This window comes from Gadus morhua, chromosome 13 (assembly GCF_902167405.1).
Source record: "Gadus morhua chromosome 13, gadMor3.0, whole genome shotgun sequence".
Lineage (NCBI taxonomy): Eukaryota > Metazoa > Chordata > Actinopteri > Gadiformes > Gadidae > Gadus > Gadus morhua.
The window spans coordinates 3,612,415-3,629,759 of NC_044060.1; the positions used below are offsets into that span (position 1 = coordinate 3,612,415).

Sequence of the window (17,345 nt, forward strand, 5' to 3'; positions counted from 1 at the left end):
ACCCGCAAGCTGATGAAGAAGAGACCCTGACGGACCCTGGTCTGGTAGTTCAGGGTCCCACCGCTAGAGGGCGACACTGAATCACATACTTCTCGTCCATGCTTGATGCGTCACACTCAGATGTCTCTGTAACCTGAAAACACAAGTCGGTCGGGGTATGACAATTTTTTTGTTGCTTTAATGACTCAACCGCATTTCAGTATCCAGTGAAACGCCCTTGTCGATCACTGACTCTTCTTTTGTGTGCATTAATCCAAAATTGAGGCAAAGCACGAAAGAGGAAAAGTAGAAAAACTGGATGAAAGTGACTAAACTTCCCTGTAATGAAAATAACGTGGTAATTATAAGTGTGATTATACACTTTCCATTTCAGCCGAGCAGGAACATTGATTTCTCTTTGAGTGGGTCCATTAGCTGTGTACACATCGTGTGGCCCCGGCTGAGCAAACTGGCGCATAGCCAGCCACAGGTGTGCAAACAGTGGAATCTCCAGTGCGTCCTGTCCCTGGCTAGGGGTGCACACGGTGACCCCAACAACCCCATTACACTACCTGTCAAGGCAGGTTAAGAAGCAATAATTGGCAGCATTATGGAGTTTAGCCCGTGGACATGACACGCCTTCAGCTCTGTGGCCCTAAACACACCAAAGCGCAGTTTCCGCCTGCGTTCCGCTCTCGCTGTGTTTCGGCAGCAGACCAATTGTTGTCTGTTGAGGGGCGCGGTCTCGTGCAGGGGCAGGGCAGGCTAAGGTAGGGCAGGCCGATGGGCAGGGCAGGGTCTGCTTCACTATCACCAGAGAACACATCACCTGCACCCGCGGACGCACGACTGCGTCAGATGTTCCACAACACACTCAAACACACGGAGCTACAATGATGTCGCTTGACCCACTGCGATCGGCTATTTCCAGCGGAGCGGGGGCCAATACGTCGCTGGCCGTCCCGTACGTCAACCAGTATCGATCGGGCCAGCAGCGGGTCCTGGAGCAAGTGCAGACCATCAAGAGGACCAAGTCCAAGCAGTCGACTAGTCGGAATGGGACAGCGACTTTATCCCCTACTAGTAAGTGTGTATATATATATATTAAAAAAAAAGCATCGAGTCGTCCAGACTTGTAGGATATAAAAAGACAAAACTATTGTATCTTCATCAAAGGCGTCACAAAACGAATGTTTTCTTCTATTCGCTGTAAACCAGCACGTAGGCCAGTGAGTGTCATTGTTCAAACGCAAAGTGCGTAAAGGCCTATATTGGAGTCCTATTTGGTCACATTTACACCTGACACCGTGGCTCCATGTTTACCAACAACTGTATTTGCTGTAGGTCCCACCTATGACAGCGTGTTTACATATTCTCATAAGTCCCTTCCCATCAACGTCAATGGAAGTTCCACCGTTGGAAACGGCTTTTCCAAAAAGGTAAGCGATGACTATAACGTTTATCACAAATGAAAAATTATTACTTTTGCATTTTAAACAGACAATCAATATCAGCTGTATATTGGAGACTGGTACCTAAGAAAATAAAAGAATGGAATAGAAAATCGTTGGTCAGAATCTTTTTATTTTGCCACGTACAAGTAAAGGGACTTTGATAAGATAGATAGCTGATCTAATTCATATACACATGTGTTATATGCTCATTTAATTAGAGAAATGGATTATGTTTATTGATAAGTAAGTAATATACAATTAGGCCTACGCAGATCTTGTTTAGTCTTCTGCAGACATATATCTGAGTCTCCATGTCACACACAAAACCAGTTGTTTGCAATCAGGAGCCAATAAAACGTACTCAATCAAAATCAGCAAACCACGTCACACATGATCAAGGCTGATCAAGATCCAGTTAAACAATATCAACAAACTACAGAAAACCATTAAAATCACTCGAAATCGGCAGATAAACTTAATAACACGATTTATTTTCATGATTGATTTCATGATGGCTTGTTTTTTATTGAAGTCCTCCGGATGATAATTCACTGTTTGTATGTTTGCATGTTTGTGTGTCATTATGAATTTGTATGTCTGTGGACGTCTCTGTGGGTTTGTCTCATTATGGATTTCTGTATTTGTGTGTGTGTGACCATGTGTGTGCGTGTGTGTGTTTGTCGCTATGTATACGTGTCTGTGTCTCTCTGTATATGACTGTGTGTGTGTCGGTGTGTCTCTCTGTGTGTTTGTGTGTGTTTGTGTGGCTCTGTTTGTCTCTCTCTCTCTCTCTATATATATATATATATATATATGTATATGTGTGTGTGTGTGGGTGTGTTTGTCGCTATGTATATATACGTGTCTCTGTCTCTCTGTATATATGACTGTGTGTTTGTCGGTGTGTCTCTCTGTGTATATATGTGTGTTTGTGTGTGTTTGTGTGGCTCTGTTTGTCTCTCTCTATATATGTGTGTGTATCTGTGTGTGTGTGTGTGTGTGTGTGTGTGTGTGTGGCTCTGTTTGTCTCTCTCTGTGTGTGTGTGTGTGTGTGTGTGTGTGTGTCTGTGTGTGTGTGTGTGTGTGTGTGTGTGTGTGTGTGTGTGTGTGTGTATCTGTGTGTGTGTGTGTGTGTGTGTGTGTATCTGTGTGTGTGTGTGTGTGTGTGTGTGTGGCTCTGTTTGTCTCTCTCTGTGTGTGTGTGTGTGTGTGTGTGTGTGTGTGTCTGTGTGTGTGTGTGTGTGGCTCTGTTTGTCTCTCTCTGTGTGTGTGTGTGTGTGTGTGTGTGTGTGTCTGTGTGTGTGTGTGTCTCAGACGGTCGGCTCTGAGAAGAACGCCAACCGTCAGACCGTGCGGACGGCAAAGGGCTCGGTCGGCCAGTGGGCCGCCGTCCAGTCCAGCCACACCATCAGCCGGGGCTCACACGCCAACGGCGGCGCCACCGTCTCCATGGGAACGCTGGGCGGCGGCACCATTGGCCGGAGCAACACCAGCCGCAGCGAGCCCGACCTTGGCCGCCGCTTCACCCGGCCCCGGCAGGCCGCGCCCCCGGGGCCCCAGCGCCTGCTGTCGAACCGCTCCAGCGTCTTCCTGTCGGAGCGCACCGTGACCTCGGGAGGGCAGCACGTCGCCAACTGCTTCCCGCCACCGCAGCCCAAAGCCCAGTACCAGGTCCTGTCCCAGTCCCAGTCCCAGTACCAGCCACTGCCCCAACGCCAGTACCAGTCACTGCCCCAGTCCCAGTACCAGTCCCATGGCCAGTCCCAGTACCAGAGCAAAAGCCTGCCTTTCCACCAGGGGATAGGCCTGACCCAGTACCAGACCCTCGGCCAGTCCCAGTACCAGGGCCAGAGCCAGAGCCAAGGCCAGTCCCAGTCCCAGTACCAGGCCAATGGCCAGTCCCAGTACCAAGCCCCGGCCTTGCCCCAAAACCAGAGCTTCATAAACGGCACCAGTAAGGGGAAACAGAGCAGCCAGTATGTGGTGACCAACACCAGCCAGACCCAGCGCGGACCCTACCAGCCCGGACTGACCCAGTTTGAACAGTCGGTGGTGGACTCCGGCGTCAAGACCAAGGCGGTCTCTGGGTGAGTGAACCTGGAAAGGTTCCGGGTTCAATCCCCATCGTCGGCCCTGATACCTAAACCTTGGGACTGACGGGCTGCGGACGTTGGGGAATCGAACCCAGAACACTCTACAGTTCAACACTACACTATCCTCCCCTTCAACAGGAATACAAATAGCTGCCAGACAACTGGTTTGAGACCCTCACCTTCCGGGACTTCATGGCCCTGTCTTCCTCCTCCTCTCCAGGTTCAAGGGGTTCGTTGATCCTGGGGACCTGACCATGATTGAGGCTGTGGCCTGGCTCTCCAGCCCCGACCAGCAGCAGCAGCACTGTGGAGCCTCCTTCATCCAGCACAACACCTTCCTGGAGGACAAGGCCAAGCAAGAGGTAGGACCAGCAACCCGTCTAGGGTAGACTAACATCGCAGGGGCAGAACTGCCTAGCCCCCAAAAGACAGCAGGTTAGGCAGAATGGACACCCTGTCTGGAGATGTTACGGCGTTTTGTGTCTGTGTTTTGATCGTCCACATGGTTGATGGTCACTCCCAACTTACTACAAGGAACGCGGCCAAGAGTGATTCACATTTCATAGTAGGTGTTCAGACTCAGAGTTCGTACTCAGACTTCGGACTCAGACTTCGTACTTGGAATTCGGACTCTGAGTTGGGACTCTGAGTTGGGACTCTGAGTTGGGACTCGGACTTCAGACTCTTACTTGGGACTCGGAGATCTGACTCGGAGTTTCTGATTCGGAGTCCCCACTCCGAGTCCGAAATCGGATTTCCCCCTCTGACTCCCAACTCTGACTCCCAACTCTGACTCCCAACTCTGACTCCCAACTCTGACTCCCAACTCTGACTCCCAACTCTGACTCCCAACTCTGACTCCCATCTCCGACTCCGACTCCCAACTCCGAGTCCTAACCTCGCCTTCCACCTCCCGAGGTCTAATCCTCGAGGGCGTCTCCTCGCCCTCACCTCCGCCCTCTAATCTGGAGGATCTGCTGCTCGTCACCGGGATCACGCTAAACCTTTCCCCAGCACCAGTCATAACCGGCTCCGGCAGAGACAGAGTGGCCTTTGTGCCGCTAAACCCCCCCCCCTGACCGTCCTCTCGCTGGCAGGTGTACCAGCTGGGCGGGATTCCTCCGCTGGTGGCCCTCCTGCGCAGCCCCAACCCCCCAGTCGCCCAGACGGCGTCGGCGGCCCTCAGGAACCTGTCCTTCAAGGACACGGCCAACAAGGAGGAGCTGTTCCGCTGTGGGGGGGTGGAGGAGGTGGTGGCCCTGCTCCGGGAGTCCGACTCGGCGGACACGCACAAGCAGCTCACAGGTGACACACGCACGTAAACACGCGTACACACGTATGAGCCACACACACGCACAAGTGTACACACACAGGTACACACACACACACACGGGTACAAACACACAGACACAGACACAAACACGCGCAGGTGCAGACAGGTACACAGACATCTACACACACATGTATTCTAGCTGTACAAACACATACACGCACACAATAAACACTACCTGCGCACAAAGAGATATATTCTACTTTTGTACAAACATGCATATTCGACCTATGCACACAAACACATACAATCCATTTATATTCCACCTACACCAATACCTGCAGCATACACAGTCTCAAATACACAATACACACGCAACCACACAACACCCAGGTAGTGCCACATTCACACACATCCATGCATTGTTCCTGGCCACACAGACAGCATGGCGTCGGACCAATTCAAGAGCTTCATCTATTAATGAACGGCTTGGCCAATTTCAGACCAAAGACGCAGCTGCTCACACACAGACACACACGCGTGTGCGTGAGCACAGACAGGAAGACAGAGAGACAGACACAGGCACTCACACAGGAGCATAGACCCACACACGGTATCTGCTCTATAACCCAGTCATTAACAATTATGGACACGTTGGAACAAGGCGCAGGCACAAAAACACACTTTGTTGTGATTCCTCCTTAATCTTGTTGACTCTGAGCTGTCAGTGCTATACAGTCCTGTCATGCACTGTAGGTTAATGATATCATTAGGATGCCAGGACACGCTACCATGGTATTTATCGTTAAGTGTTTAATGTAGTATAGAATGAGTTTAGAATATACAGTATATTGAGAAGTAAAAAATGTGGGATATATGCTTCTTATTAAGTATTAATAGTAGCGGTCATTGGACTATAATGTTCATTGCATGTTGATGTGAATGTGGGTAAGATCATTATTGATATCATTATTCATTATAGAACGTTATTCTAATTTTTGGTAAAACAATTTCCGTACTTAATTAAAGATATCGTTATCATGCATGTTAATATTCATGTTGCTAATAATCATTATTGTAAACTATTCTTTGGCAAAAAAATTCTCGTACTTAATCAAAGGACTCTCCAGAGTTCTCACGTTGGCATTCTGACTAGGGAGTTCTGACACTGATTAGGGCTGGGCGATTAATCATACTTTGATCGCGATTCGGATTTCAGCGTCAAACGATCACAAAATTGACATTATCGAGTTTTCCTTTTTTTCTTTTTTTTAACAGCTCTATATTATTTTAGATTGGAACATTTTCTTTTTGACCATTTTGTGTATTCCTTTAAGGTGAAACTTCAAAGTTCTCAGTTGCAGCGTTTTTTTTGGTAGAGACATGCTGAATAAGCACAACATGTTTTCAAACTGAAAAATAATAGATTGAATAATCGTGATTTCAATATTGACCAAAATTATCGTGATTATGATTTTTCCCATAATCGAGCAGCCCTAACATTGAGATCCGTCTCTGAGTCCTAGTTCTGAGTTCCAACTCTGGATTAGAGTTCTAAGGAAGCGTTCTAACTGGGAAGTCCCCCTCTTGTAACCGGTTCTGCAGGCCTGCTGTGGAACATGTCGTCCGTGGAGAACCTGCGACCGGACCTGCTGAAGTCCGCCCTGCCGGCTCTGATGGAGAAGGTCATTCTTCCGTACACGACCGGACCCAACCGGTCCAGCAACACGGACCCGGAGGTCTTCTACCACGCCACGGGCTGTCTGAGGTGAGGACCTCTGACCAAACCGGACCCAACTAGACCTAACCGGACATAACTGGACCTGACTGGACCTAACTGTACATCTATCGCTGGGTCTTCTGCCCTCTACTCTTCCCACCCCCTCCCACACTTCTTAGTTCTTATTGTATGTCGTACGTCCTTGTACTTCAAAATACTGCTCACTCTTATCCTAGCTATCTTTGTTGTACATGGGGAATGGGTTAACCTAGCGATTGGTAGTGCTGCTTGGCACTGACAGTGATATGTTGTGGTTTCTCCTCCTTCTGAGAAAATTTACTTATTGTAAGTCGCTTTAGATAAAAAGTTCTGCTAAGTGGCCTGAATGTAAAATCTAACCCTTAATGTAATACGTTGCTGTTCGCTATGATAGTTTACAGCCACGCGAGATTGGGTTTTATTTTCTTTGTATTTGTTCGAAGTTGATGCTCGGTGCAGATGTGATTTGCCAAAGACAATGGGAAAACCAGTCGAATGAGTTTGCTTTGATGGTTGCTGAGTCAGACCTTTATTGAAGAGCACAAAAGCCATTTAGTGGCAAACGTGAAAGGGGGAAAGTGAAAGAAAGAGGAGGAGGATGGCTTTTTGTCTATAGCGCACTTTTGAACCAGAGATGTGAATCCACATCCGTTGTGCGGCAGATGAACCCATCCTTTATACGATTGTTTGCATAACTGCATGCAAAAACTCTCCAACCAAACGTTTATGCTTGATTCAAATCATCATAACTATGACAGCACTAAGTTAACAATGTGATCATTCTGTGTTCGTGTGTTAATGTTTTCTTGAGGTGAAACCTGAGAAAAATCCTAGACCCTGTATCTGGGAAGTATCTTCACATTTCACCTGCCTGCCAAACGTTCTCACAGCCTTTTCCTGGCAGCTAATCTTGAAGGAAATCAAACCTCTTTCTGGGCGTTCCTTAACCTGCCGTCTGAAGGCTCTGTTTGTTTGTTTGTGTGTGTGTGTGTGTGTGTGTGTGTGTGGTCACAGGAACTTCAGCAGTGGTAAGGTGAGCATCAGGCAGAGCATGAGGAAGTGCCGTGGGTTGGTGGACTCCCTGGTCAGCTACGTGGAGGAATGCGTGGAGGCCCAGAGACCCGACGACAAGGTACCTCTATGTGCCTAGCTGAGTGTCGAGATGTCCCTGAGCAAGGCACCTCACCATGGCTGTCGCCTTGCGTGGTTGACTCCGCCGTCGGTGTGTGAATGTGTGCATGAATGGGTGAATGTTAGGCAGTATTGTAAAGCGCTTTGAGTGGACGCTGGTTAGAAAAGCGCTTTATAAATTCAGTCCATTTAGCATTTATCAAGGTGAGGGGAAACCAAGCAGAATAGGATCATGGGTTAAAACTAGTGCTGTCAAGCGATTAAAATATTTAATCGTGATTAATCGCATTAATGCCATAGTTAAATCACGATTAATTGCAAAAACAATTCTATGCTAAATATCCCTTGATTTCTTTGTCCCATTAATTGTTCTCATTTTAATGCTCTTATCAACATGGAGAAGTGCATCGGCTTGCCTTGTGCAAATGTTTTTTTATTGATAACAACATTGGCATATACTGATCAAAACAGGACGATACAAAAAAAAAACCTATAGTGCAATCAAACGATGAACATACAAAGATACTGCCTTGAACATAGCAGTCAGGCTACTGCTTCTTTGTTTTGAGCCAAAGAAAAAGCCTCGGTGTTGAAGTGAAATTTGTATTGAATGCTGGCTGGTTAAGCGTAAGGAGAGTTCAGGCATTAAGTTGTAGTCACTGAGATAGGCCAGGTGTCCCAGTCGCAGTCACCGCAACGCGCTAAATAAAAACTGTATCTATGAATAAGAAGGGGAAAAAGCATCCAAAGAAATGCACACTACTGCTAATTCAGTGACCACACAAACAACACACGCACACACACGCGGATCGATACTCCCTCCAGCAGCCCACATGCCACACGCCCGACCCGTCGTTCTCATGTGGCAGGCTGACTGGGCGCTGAAAGACGGGACCTTCAGCGCCCACATCGGCGCATCTCTACCACGTCGGCTTTCAGCGCAGAGCAGGGTGTGGGCAGCATTCTCAGAACCGTAGCTCTCCCATTGTGCGGCCGACCTGTGATACCAGTGTTGTTTTTGAAACGTTCCACGCCTGAGTCATGCTGTGGAAATGCCGTTCAGTTCAGCTCTGTTGCATAATTACAATTCGATATGCTACGGGTTGGGGTAAACTGAGATAAGGGTTGTGATAACTCTGGGTGTATGGGTTTGAGTATAAAGAAAGCTCGCTGAATGGATAATAATTCATCAATATGGTAAATGGACTGCATTTATGGCCACTCAAAGGGCTTTACAATATTGCCATAACATTCACCCATTCATGCACACATTCATACGGTGTCAACCGTTCAAGGCGACAGCTGATCGGGGTCAACCAGGGTGTGGTGTCTACCCCCTGAGCAACATGCCACTAGAACGTGTGTGTGTGTGTGTGTGTGAGTGTCTGGGTGTTGAGAGTGGTCGGGGCTGTGTAAAGAACGCTCACTAAATGGATGGTGATTCGTCGATTCATCCAGTACGAGTATCGACCTCTCACTGTCGCTCTGGTTCCTCCTCCGCCCAGTCGGTGGAGAACTGTGCCTGCGTGCTCCACAACCTGACCTTCCAGCTGGAGGCGGAGGCGCCCGCCCTCTTCAGCCGCATCTCCGCCCTGGGCCGGGCCAACATCACCCCCGAGGGGGACACCGGCCCCATCGGCTGCTTCAGCCCACAGAGCAGACAGGTCCTGGAAGCTGAGGTGAGGAGGGAGGGAGGGAGGGAGGGAGGGAGGGAAACTGGTGGGGAAGAAAGGACAGAAGGGCAGAGGAAACGTTTAACTGGAGGGAGCGCGGGAAACAGAAAGGAAGGAATTAAGTAAAAGAAGGAGGCTAATATAAAGCCCTACCCGCTGGGTGGGAGTCCAACCTCAAATTCCTCCACCTAGACCCTGTCAACACTAACGTCCTGCGGACATACCCTGCATACAGATCCCACAAAGTCAAAAGCCAAACCCCAGGCCATCCAAGAGCAGCCAGGGCCACTCTTCATCAATTGAAGGTTGTGACACCGACGAGTCCTGGTGGGACTGCGACGCAAACGCACACATCGTGTAAATATTAACCAATGGGTGTAACTGGGATCTCATACCAGCGTTATCAGGCCTGCTGGCTCTGAGGGGAAAGTGATTGCTCCTTAATCAGCGCCCAGCCCTGTGGGGTGTAGTCCTGACCTATGACCGGGGGTGTAGCCGCGTGTGTGTGTGTGTACGACCCCCTTAAGTAGTTGTGCTCAACCAGTTTGAGTTAATCGTCCCTTTTCATTCACTCACTCCTGTCCAGTTAGACCCCATTCCTCAAATGGTCCAAGGACCTGTCTACCAATCCAGGTCAAATGGACTAGGTTGACAGGTAGTTCCCGAGCCAGGCTCTTACCGGCGGCGTTGAACTCATTTTGAAATGAAGGCCTTAAAATGCAACCTACACCTAGCTCCCAAAAGCCCCACTGCCATTTTGAACCTCAAACCGGTTTACCTCTCATTTCCCATTCCATTAACCATTCTGGCCAATTCTTAAGACCTCGCTGTAAAATGCATCGAATGCCCTAAACCCACCAGGGCTGCTTTGAGCCGGTGTAACCCTCCATGGCCCCTACCCTGAAGTAAACCAGGCTAGAACCAGAATGACACTTTCACTGTCAGGCTTATCTTGTACTCCACCTACTCCACGTTTGGCCTGGCCTTGTAGTTTTGAAATGCTTGATTCCCACACCTTCAGTGTCCTTTCGAACCCTCGACCTTAACTTTCAAATGATAATAAACAGGTTTTACCCAGAATGCCTGGGTTACACTGCCCCGGTCTGATTAGCTGCAGTCCAGGTGTGTTGATTTTGCTCCAGTTCCTGTCTTGGACCACCTAGTTCTGGTCTGGTTCAAAATGCTTTCCCCTCTCTACCACCTCTCTACCGCCACTGTACCCCCACTGTACCCCCTCTGTTTCCCCTCTCTATCCCCTCTCTACCCCCTCTCTACCGCCACTGTACCCCCTCTCTACCCCCTCTCTACCTCCACTGTACCCCCACTGTACCCCCTCTGTTTCCCCTCTCTACCCCCACTGTACCCCCTCTGTTTCCCCTCTCTACCCCCACTGTACCCCCACTGTACCCCCTCTGTTTCCCCTCTGTTTCCCCTCTGTTTCCCCTCTCTACCCCCTCTCTACCCCCTCTCTACCCCCACTGTACCCCATCTCCACCCCTACTGTCTCCGTTTATTGACCCCAGACCGTCTGTCTCTCCCCAGCGGCACTTCGACTACCCGACGGTGGAGGAGCAGAACCCCACGGGGGCGGGCTGGCTGATCCACTCCCGGACCCTGCAGAGCTACCTGGACCTGCTGAGCTCCAGCCAGAAGGACGACACCCTGGAGGCCTGCTGCGGGGCCCTGCAGAACCTCACCGCCCACCCCGGCACCGTAAGACAGCCCGGCCAGCACCACACGGGCCCCGCGACTCTCCACCCAGCACCACACGGGCCCCGACCCTCCACCCAGCACCACCCAGCCCCACACCGGCCCTGACCATCCAACCAGCATGACACAAGCACCCACTCTCAACTTATGTGTGACACAAGCCCCAACTAAACACCCACTCTTTTGTCTGGCTGGCTAGTAGGCAAGGCAGGGCAAGGCAACTTTATTTCTATAGCACTTTTCATACACAAGGCAGACTCAAAGTGCTTCACATATAAACATTGTCATACAATATAATAAAATAATAGATGAGTAAAAGAAAACATATGCAAGTAGTAGGCTGTTTTAAGTCTGTGTTTAGAAGGCTGGGTTTAGCAGGCTGGATTTATCAGCCTGGATTTGCGCAAATGATTGCGCTAAGCTCTTTTCTTTCCCAGCAATTTGCTCTGCTATGTTGTTTCTTTTTCCTGCACGGTGGGTTGTCTTTCATGTTGTGTTTATAACAGATTGATATCCATTTAATACATCATGGCTTCAACCAAATTCCCCTTAATAATAATAATAATACGATTTCCTTCTTGTCTTCATTAACAACACTCACAACACAGGCATCCATCCAGATGCATTTCCATGCATTGCCCTTCAGAAAGGTCCTTTTACATAAGTCCATGATACGGTCCTACTGAAGGAACACAGGTTATGTCAGTCCTGGAGCAAAAACCTGTAGTAACAGGTGACTCAAGTGGAACACCACTCCGGCAGCTCAATGCCTGAGTGAACGATGATGTTCAATCGAATGTATTCATAGAGTAGAACGACATGCACCAGTAGAACGGGGGTTGAGTAATGATCAGATAGCCGGGGCCTCTGAGTGCTGCTAGTGTGACTGATGTTCTTCCATCTCCCCGACGTCAGGTTTCCAACGTCATCAGCCAGACGGTGGTGAAGAAGCTGAACGGTCTGGCTGTCATCGCGCCACTGCTGAGGTCTCCCAAGATCAACCTGCAGAGGAACACCGTGGCACTGGTGGCCAACCTGGCCAAGAACCCCAGCCTGGCCAACCCCATCGGTAGGAGGCCGGACCGCGAAGGACCCCCTTGACCAGGGACCTACCGCACGCACGCACGCACGCACGCACGCACACATGTTCGGATTACACCTTTTATATTTTCTAATTACACTGGTTAGATGTTCTGATAACATTGGTTCTATGTTCCCTGCGTAAATTGTGGAACGGTCTAAGTGGGAAGATGCTAGTCGCAGATTTTAGCTAAGGTCTGTTCAGGGAATAGTGAATGTTAAATCTATATTTTTTAATAGTAAAACTAGAACTTGAACGTAGAAATGTAGAAAATGTAGAATATGTCGAATGTAGAAAATGTGCATAAATGTAAAAAATATTTCTCAACGTTTGCAAAAGTCCTTCCAACAACGGTGCGTCGCCCTGGTGACTAACGACCTCCTCCCCGCTCCGCCTCCGCAGCCCGTAAAACCCTGCCCGAGTTCTACGCCATCCTGGAGGAGGGCACCGAGGGCACCGAGTCGGACGACACGCTGTCCATGGCGTGCCAGACGGCCCACCTCCTCACCCTGAAGGAGCAGGATAGTGGTCGGCCCCTGCTGAAGAACAACCTGATCCACGCCCTGAACCACCTCAGCAAAGACAGGTACGCCCCAAAGCCCAACGCCGCCCGCAGAGAGAGATGAGCTACGCGTACGTATTTAACAATTATTCGCCGAAGGCAAAGTGAAAAGTGGGGAATAGCCCCCCCGAGACCTTCTCGGGGGGACCTTCTCGGAGGTGAATAATTGTTTCAGTATATACTACACGTGAACACCCCAAAAATAAACAAGATAACACTTTAAACGAGATAACAACCCAAAAACCCTGGCTGCCCACGGAGAGAGATGAGCTACGCGGTTGTATAACGTTTTATACGCTGTAACCTGTGCCCTAGTGACATCACTAGTGGGCGCGTCCACCTAGATGTATGATGGATAGATGAGTAATGTATGCTACAGTCCAATGAGTGAGCTGGTAGATGGATCTATCCAGTGTACACCAGGAATGACCACACTGGTGACATGATATCACTCCTTCAATCTTTCATACGTTGTCCTTTTGAAAACACATTATTTACGCCGCTACGAATGATCACAACAATGACGGATATCTTTTAGTGTGACGCTATTCTCACTGTGGTTCATCGACGCGCAGACGCGGTCTAACCCAGAGTAAAACTTGCTGAGTCCGGACGCTGAGACAACACCTCACTCACACTCAAACACTGACACGGCATGTACGCATGTATTCTGCTCATCCCGTGGCGGCTAGGTCAATGTTGGCCTAACACACACCTACTCTCTTCTACACGTCCCCCCACATAACTCATTTCGTATTCTGATCCCCTCGACTGGGTCAATGTTAGCCTAACACACACTTTCCCTACTCTCCCCGTCCCCCGTCAGTCATTTCGTATTTTGTCCACCTCGACTGGGTCAATGTTAGCCTAACACACACTTTCCCTACTCTCCCCGTCCCCCGTCAGTCATTTCGTATTTTGTCCACCTCGACTGGGTCAATGTTAGCCTAACACACACTTTCCCTACTCTCCCCGTCCCCCGTCAGTCATTTCGTATTTTGTCCACCTCGACTGGGTCAATGTTAGCCTAACACACACTTTCCCTACTCTCCCCGTCCCCCGTCAGTCATTTCGTATTTTGTCCACCTCGACTGGGTCAATGTTAGCCTAACACACACTTTCCCTACTCTCCCCGTCCCCCGTCAGTCATTTCGTATTTTGTCCACCTCGACTGGGTCAATGTTAGCCTAACACACACTTTCCCTACTCTCCCCGTCCCCCGTCAGTCATTTCGTATTTTGTCCACCTCGACTGGGTCAATGTTAGCCTAACGCACACTTTCTCCCTTCTCCCTTCTCCCCCCCCCACCCCCACCGTCAGTCATTTCCCCAAGTCCAGCAAAGCGGCCTCCATAATGCTCTACAGCCTGTGGTCGGACAAAGACCTGCAGAGCTTCCTGAGGAAGGTGAGCTACTTGCCGCCGGGGCCGGGGTGGGACGGTGTTGACTGCGCAGGGTGTGTCTCCGCTGTTATTATTGTTTAACCGCAGCTATGTTCAGAGTACACGCCCTGCGCAGGTATGTGGGAAAGTGCCACTGGCTGACCTCGTGTTCTGTGATTGACACGAGAGCCGTAATCCCGGACGATCACGATTCCTGTGATCGTCCTTTTGAACATTGATGGCCGACGTGCGATTCAACATGTAGTCGATAAGTCCGGTTCATAAGTTCAATCATATTTCTTTGGTCAATATAGATTTTCAGGGCGTAACCGTGTAACTGTACACAAGGCGGGTGGGCAGGGGGGAAATGGGACTGTTGACTGATCCCGATATAGACACAGGAAGTGACATCGTGACGACAGCATCGGCGTTGCGGCTCTCTGTGGTCAATGTGTAGATAATGCTCTGAACCTCAAGTTAAATATGGAAAACGTAGCATTTACAACCAGCGGTGGAGCCAAATAACTGAGCACTGGAACACTGAGCAGAGGAGGTCGGATTACAGCTCGGGATGATTCACCGATGGATATGTGATACGAGCATCAGCATGTAGAGCTTAGAGTCGTGAACGCTGCTGTCCCTGGACTCACCAGGGCCCAAAGTCTTTTGTTTACCTCGCCCGGGATGCAAATCTCCTCGCATCTGTTTAGAACGTCGATATGCAGAGTAGTCTGAGGGGAAAGTCTCACACACTTTTCCTCCTTCTACTAACGGGGAAATCCCTCTTAGGCAGGTTCTATACTGCTTTTTATTTTTAGAACTTTTATAAAAAAAGTTAACTAGTTGAAAAGGTAATGCTACTAATACTACTACTACTACTAAATCCACTACTCCTACTCCTACTACTTCTACTACTGCAACTACTTCTACCCCTGCTGCTACTACTACTTCTACTATTACTACTACTTCTGCTGCTACTACAACCAATTCTACTGCTGCTACGACTACAGTGTTGCTTGGTTCTGGTAGGCCTACTCGCCCCATTTTGAGACTTTCCAAGAACTAGGCACCCATTCCTTTTTGATTTTTTGCATTGAATTGTACAATCAATCAATGTTGGAATCATCATCTAAAGAAAAAGAAAAAATGATGTCAACGGCGTGTAACAGATTCCCCCCGGCGGGAACACTATTAGCAGGCCACAGTGTTCTGCATGCGTAACTCCCCGCGTGCGAGCGCTAACCTGCTCCTGCTTAGAGCGCTAACCTGCTCCTGCTCAGAGTGCTAACCTGCTCCTGCTCAGAGTGCTAACCTGCTCAGAGTGCTAACCTGCTCAGAGTGCTAACCTGCTCAGAGTGCTAACCTGCTCAGAGCGCTAACCTGCTCAGAGTGCTAACCTGCTCCTGCTCAGAGCGCTAACCTGCTTAGAGCGCTAACCTGCTCAGAGCGCTAACCTGCTCAGAGCGCTAACCTGCTCAGAGTGCTAACCTGCTCCTGCTCAGAGCGCTATCCTGCTTAGAGCGCTAACCTGCTCAGAGCGCTAACCTGCTCAGAGCGTCAACCTGCTCAGAGCGCTAACCTGCTCAGAGTGCTGCCCTGTTCAGAGCACTACCCTGTTCAGAGCGCTAACCTGCTCCTGTTCAGAGCGCTAACCTGCTCCTGCTCAGAGTGCTAACCTGCTCCTGCTTAGAGTGCTAACCTGCTCAGAGCGCTAACCTGCTGAGAGCGCTAACCTGTTCAGAGCGCTAACCTGCTCAGAGCGCTAACCTGCTCAGAGCGCTACCCTGTTCAGAGCGCTAACCTGCTCCTGCTCAGAGTGCTAACCTGCTCAGAGCGCTAACCTGCTCCTGCTCAGAGTGCTAACCTGCTCCTGCTTAGAGCGCTAACCTGCTCAGAGCGCTGACCTGCTCAGAGCGCTGACCTGCTCAGAGCGCTGACCTGCTCAGAGCGCTGACCTGCTCAGAGCGCTGACCTGCTCAGAGCGTTGACCTGCTCAGAGCGCTAACCTGCTCAGAGCGCTGACCTGCTCAGAGCGCTGACCTGCTCAGAGCGCTGACCTGCTCAGAGCGCTGACCTGCTCAGAGCGTTGACCTGCTCAGAGCGCTAACCTGCTCAGAGCGCTAACCTGCTCAGAGCGCTAACCTGCTCAGAGCGCTAACCTGCTCAGAGCGCTTACCTGTTCAGAGCTCAGCATTTTGATGGTTCCTCTCTGTGTGTCCCCTCCGAGCAGAAAGGCATGAGCAAGGGGTCCTTCGTGACCAAGGACACCATCGCGGCCCACAGGTCCATTCAGGTGGTGGACTAGACCAGGGGTGGACCAGACCCTAGACCCGCTCCTCCCAGCCTTGTGACCCCGTCACCCGGCTCCTCCAGCTACTCCACGCCTCAACGCTCACTCCTGTATCGTCCAACTAACCCGAAACACTCCACGGCGTCCGCGTTGCACTTGTACAGAGATGGTCGCTATGATACGCTCGCATAATCGAATCAATAACAAACACAAATTGCAGGCTTATTTACATTCTGTTCAGTGTCGCTCATGGCAGGTCAAGACAGAGGAAGCGCGTGTGTTTTTCTCACTGTCGCTTGCTTTGCAGTGACTCTCTCGGAGTACAGCTCGCTGCTGACTACGTCGGGAGTACGTATTAAGTCCCACTAAATCACCCGGCCAGACTGGATGTGAGCCACTGCACTAACTGGCACGTTTAAATCATATTCTTCTCTTGTGTAAATATGTTCGCCCGCCGTATTTGTGTCACTGGAGTCTACTCCAAAGGGGAAGCATAAGATGACAAGTATTGTTTCGTGCTTTTGTTTTTAACAAACTACGTACAGTTTTAGCTATGGTTTTAGACGTCGTAAATGTTGTTCTAAGCTTTGACCCTATGATATCTTGTGACCGAATTGTCTGTGTACAGCTAGCCTGTTCCGTCGGTTGTTATGTTTAGAGAATGGTCGGATTAGTTTAGAGAGATTTAGCAATACTTGCACTGAATATGCAGTTTTTGTGATGAAATGTCTGTCTTTAATTACTGCTGTTAACGCTGCAACCTTGTCAAAACTGGTTATACTAATAAAGAATGTACTGCTAAAAATATATTTCGTCTTCCAAGTGATCCGTCTGTGGATGTCTTGATTTAGCCTCCACGCATTAGACAGATGCAGACTTGCCGGCTGGGGTTGACCTTTATGTCAGAATTCTGACCCTAACGTAAGAATAAAAAAGGTTCTGATTTAAAGTCAGAATTCTAA

At 49.4% G+C, this 17,345-nt stretch overlaps 1 protein-coding gene across 1 annotated transcript; it reads left to right on the forward strand.

Annotated features, from left to right (window-relative positions):
* The first annotated feature begins 107 nt into the window (after window positions 1-107).
* Window positions 108-17,192, forward strand: LOC115556873 (plakophilin-1). The gene is made up of 13 exons (XM_030374272.1): window positions 108-1,062; window positions 1,324-1,418; window positions 2,748-3,520; window positions 3,747-3,888; window positions 4,624-4,831; window positions 6,402-6,564; window positions 7,570-7,687; window positions 9,192-9,365; window positions 10,902-11,072; window positions 11,985-12,138; window positions 12,553-12,736; window positions 14,033-14,117; window positions 16,324-17,192. The coding sequence occupies exons 1-13, from the start codon at window positions 873-875 to the stop codon at window positions 16,396-16,398; spliced, it is 2,532 nt and encodes an 843-aa protein (XP_030230132.1). The 5' UTR covers window positions 108-872; the 3' UTR covers window positions 16,399-17,192.
* Window positions 17,193-17,345: the final 153 nt, after the last annotated feature.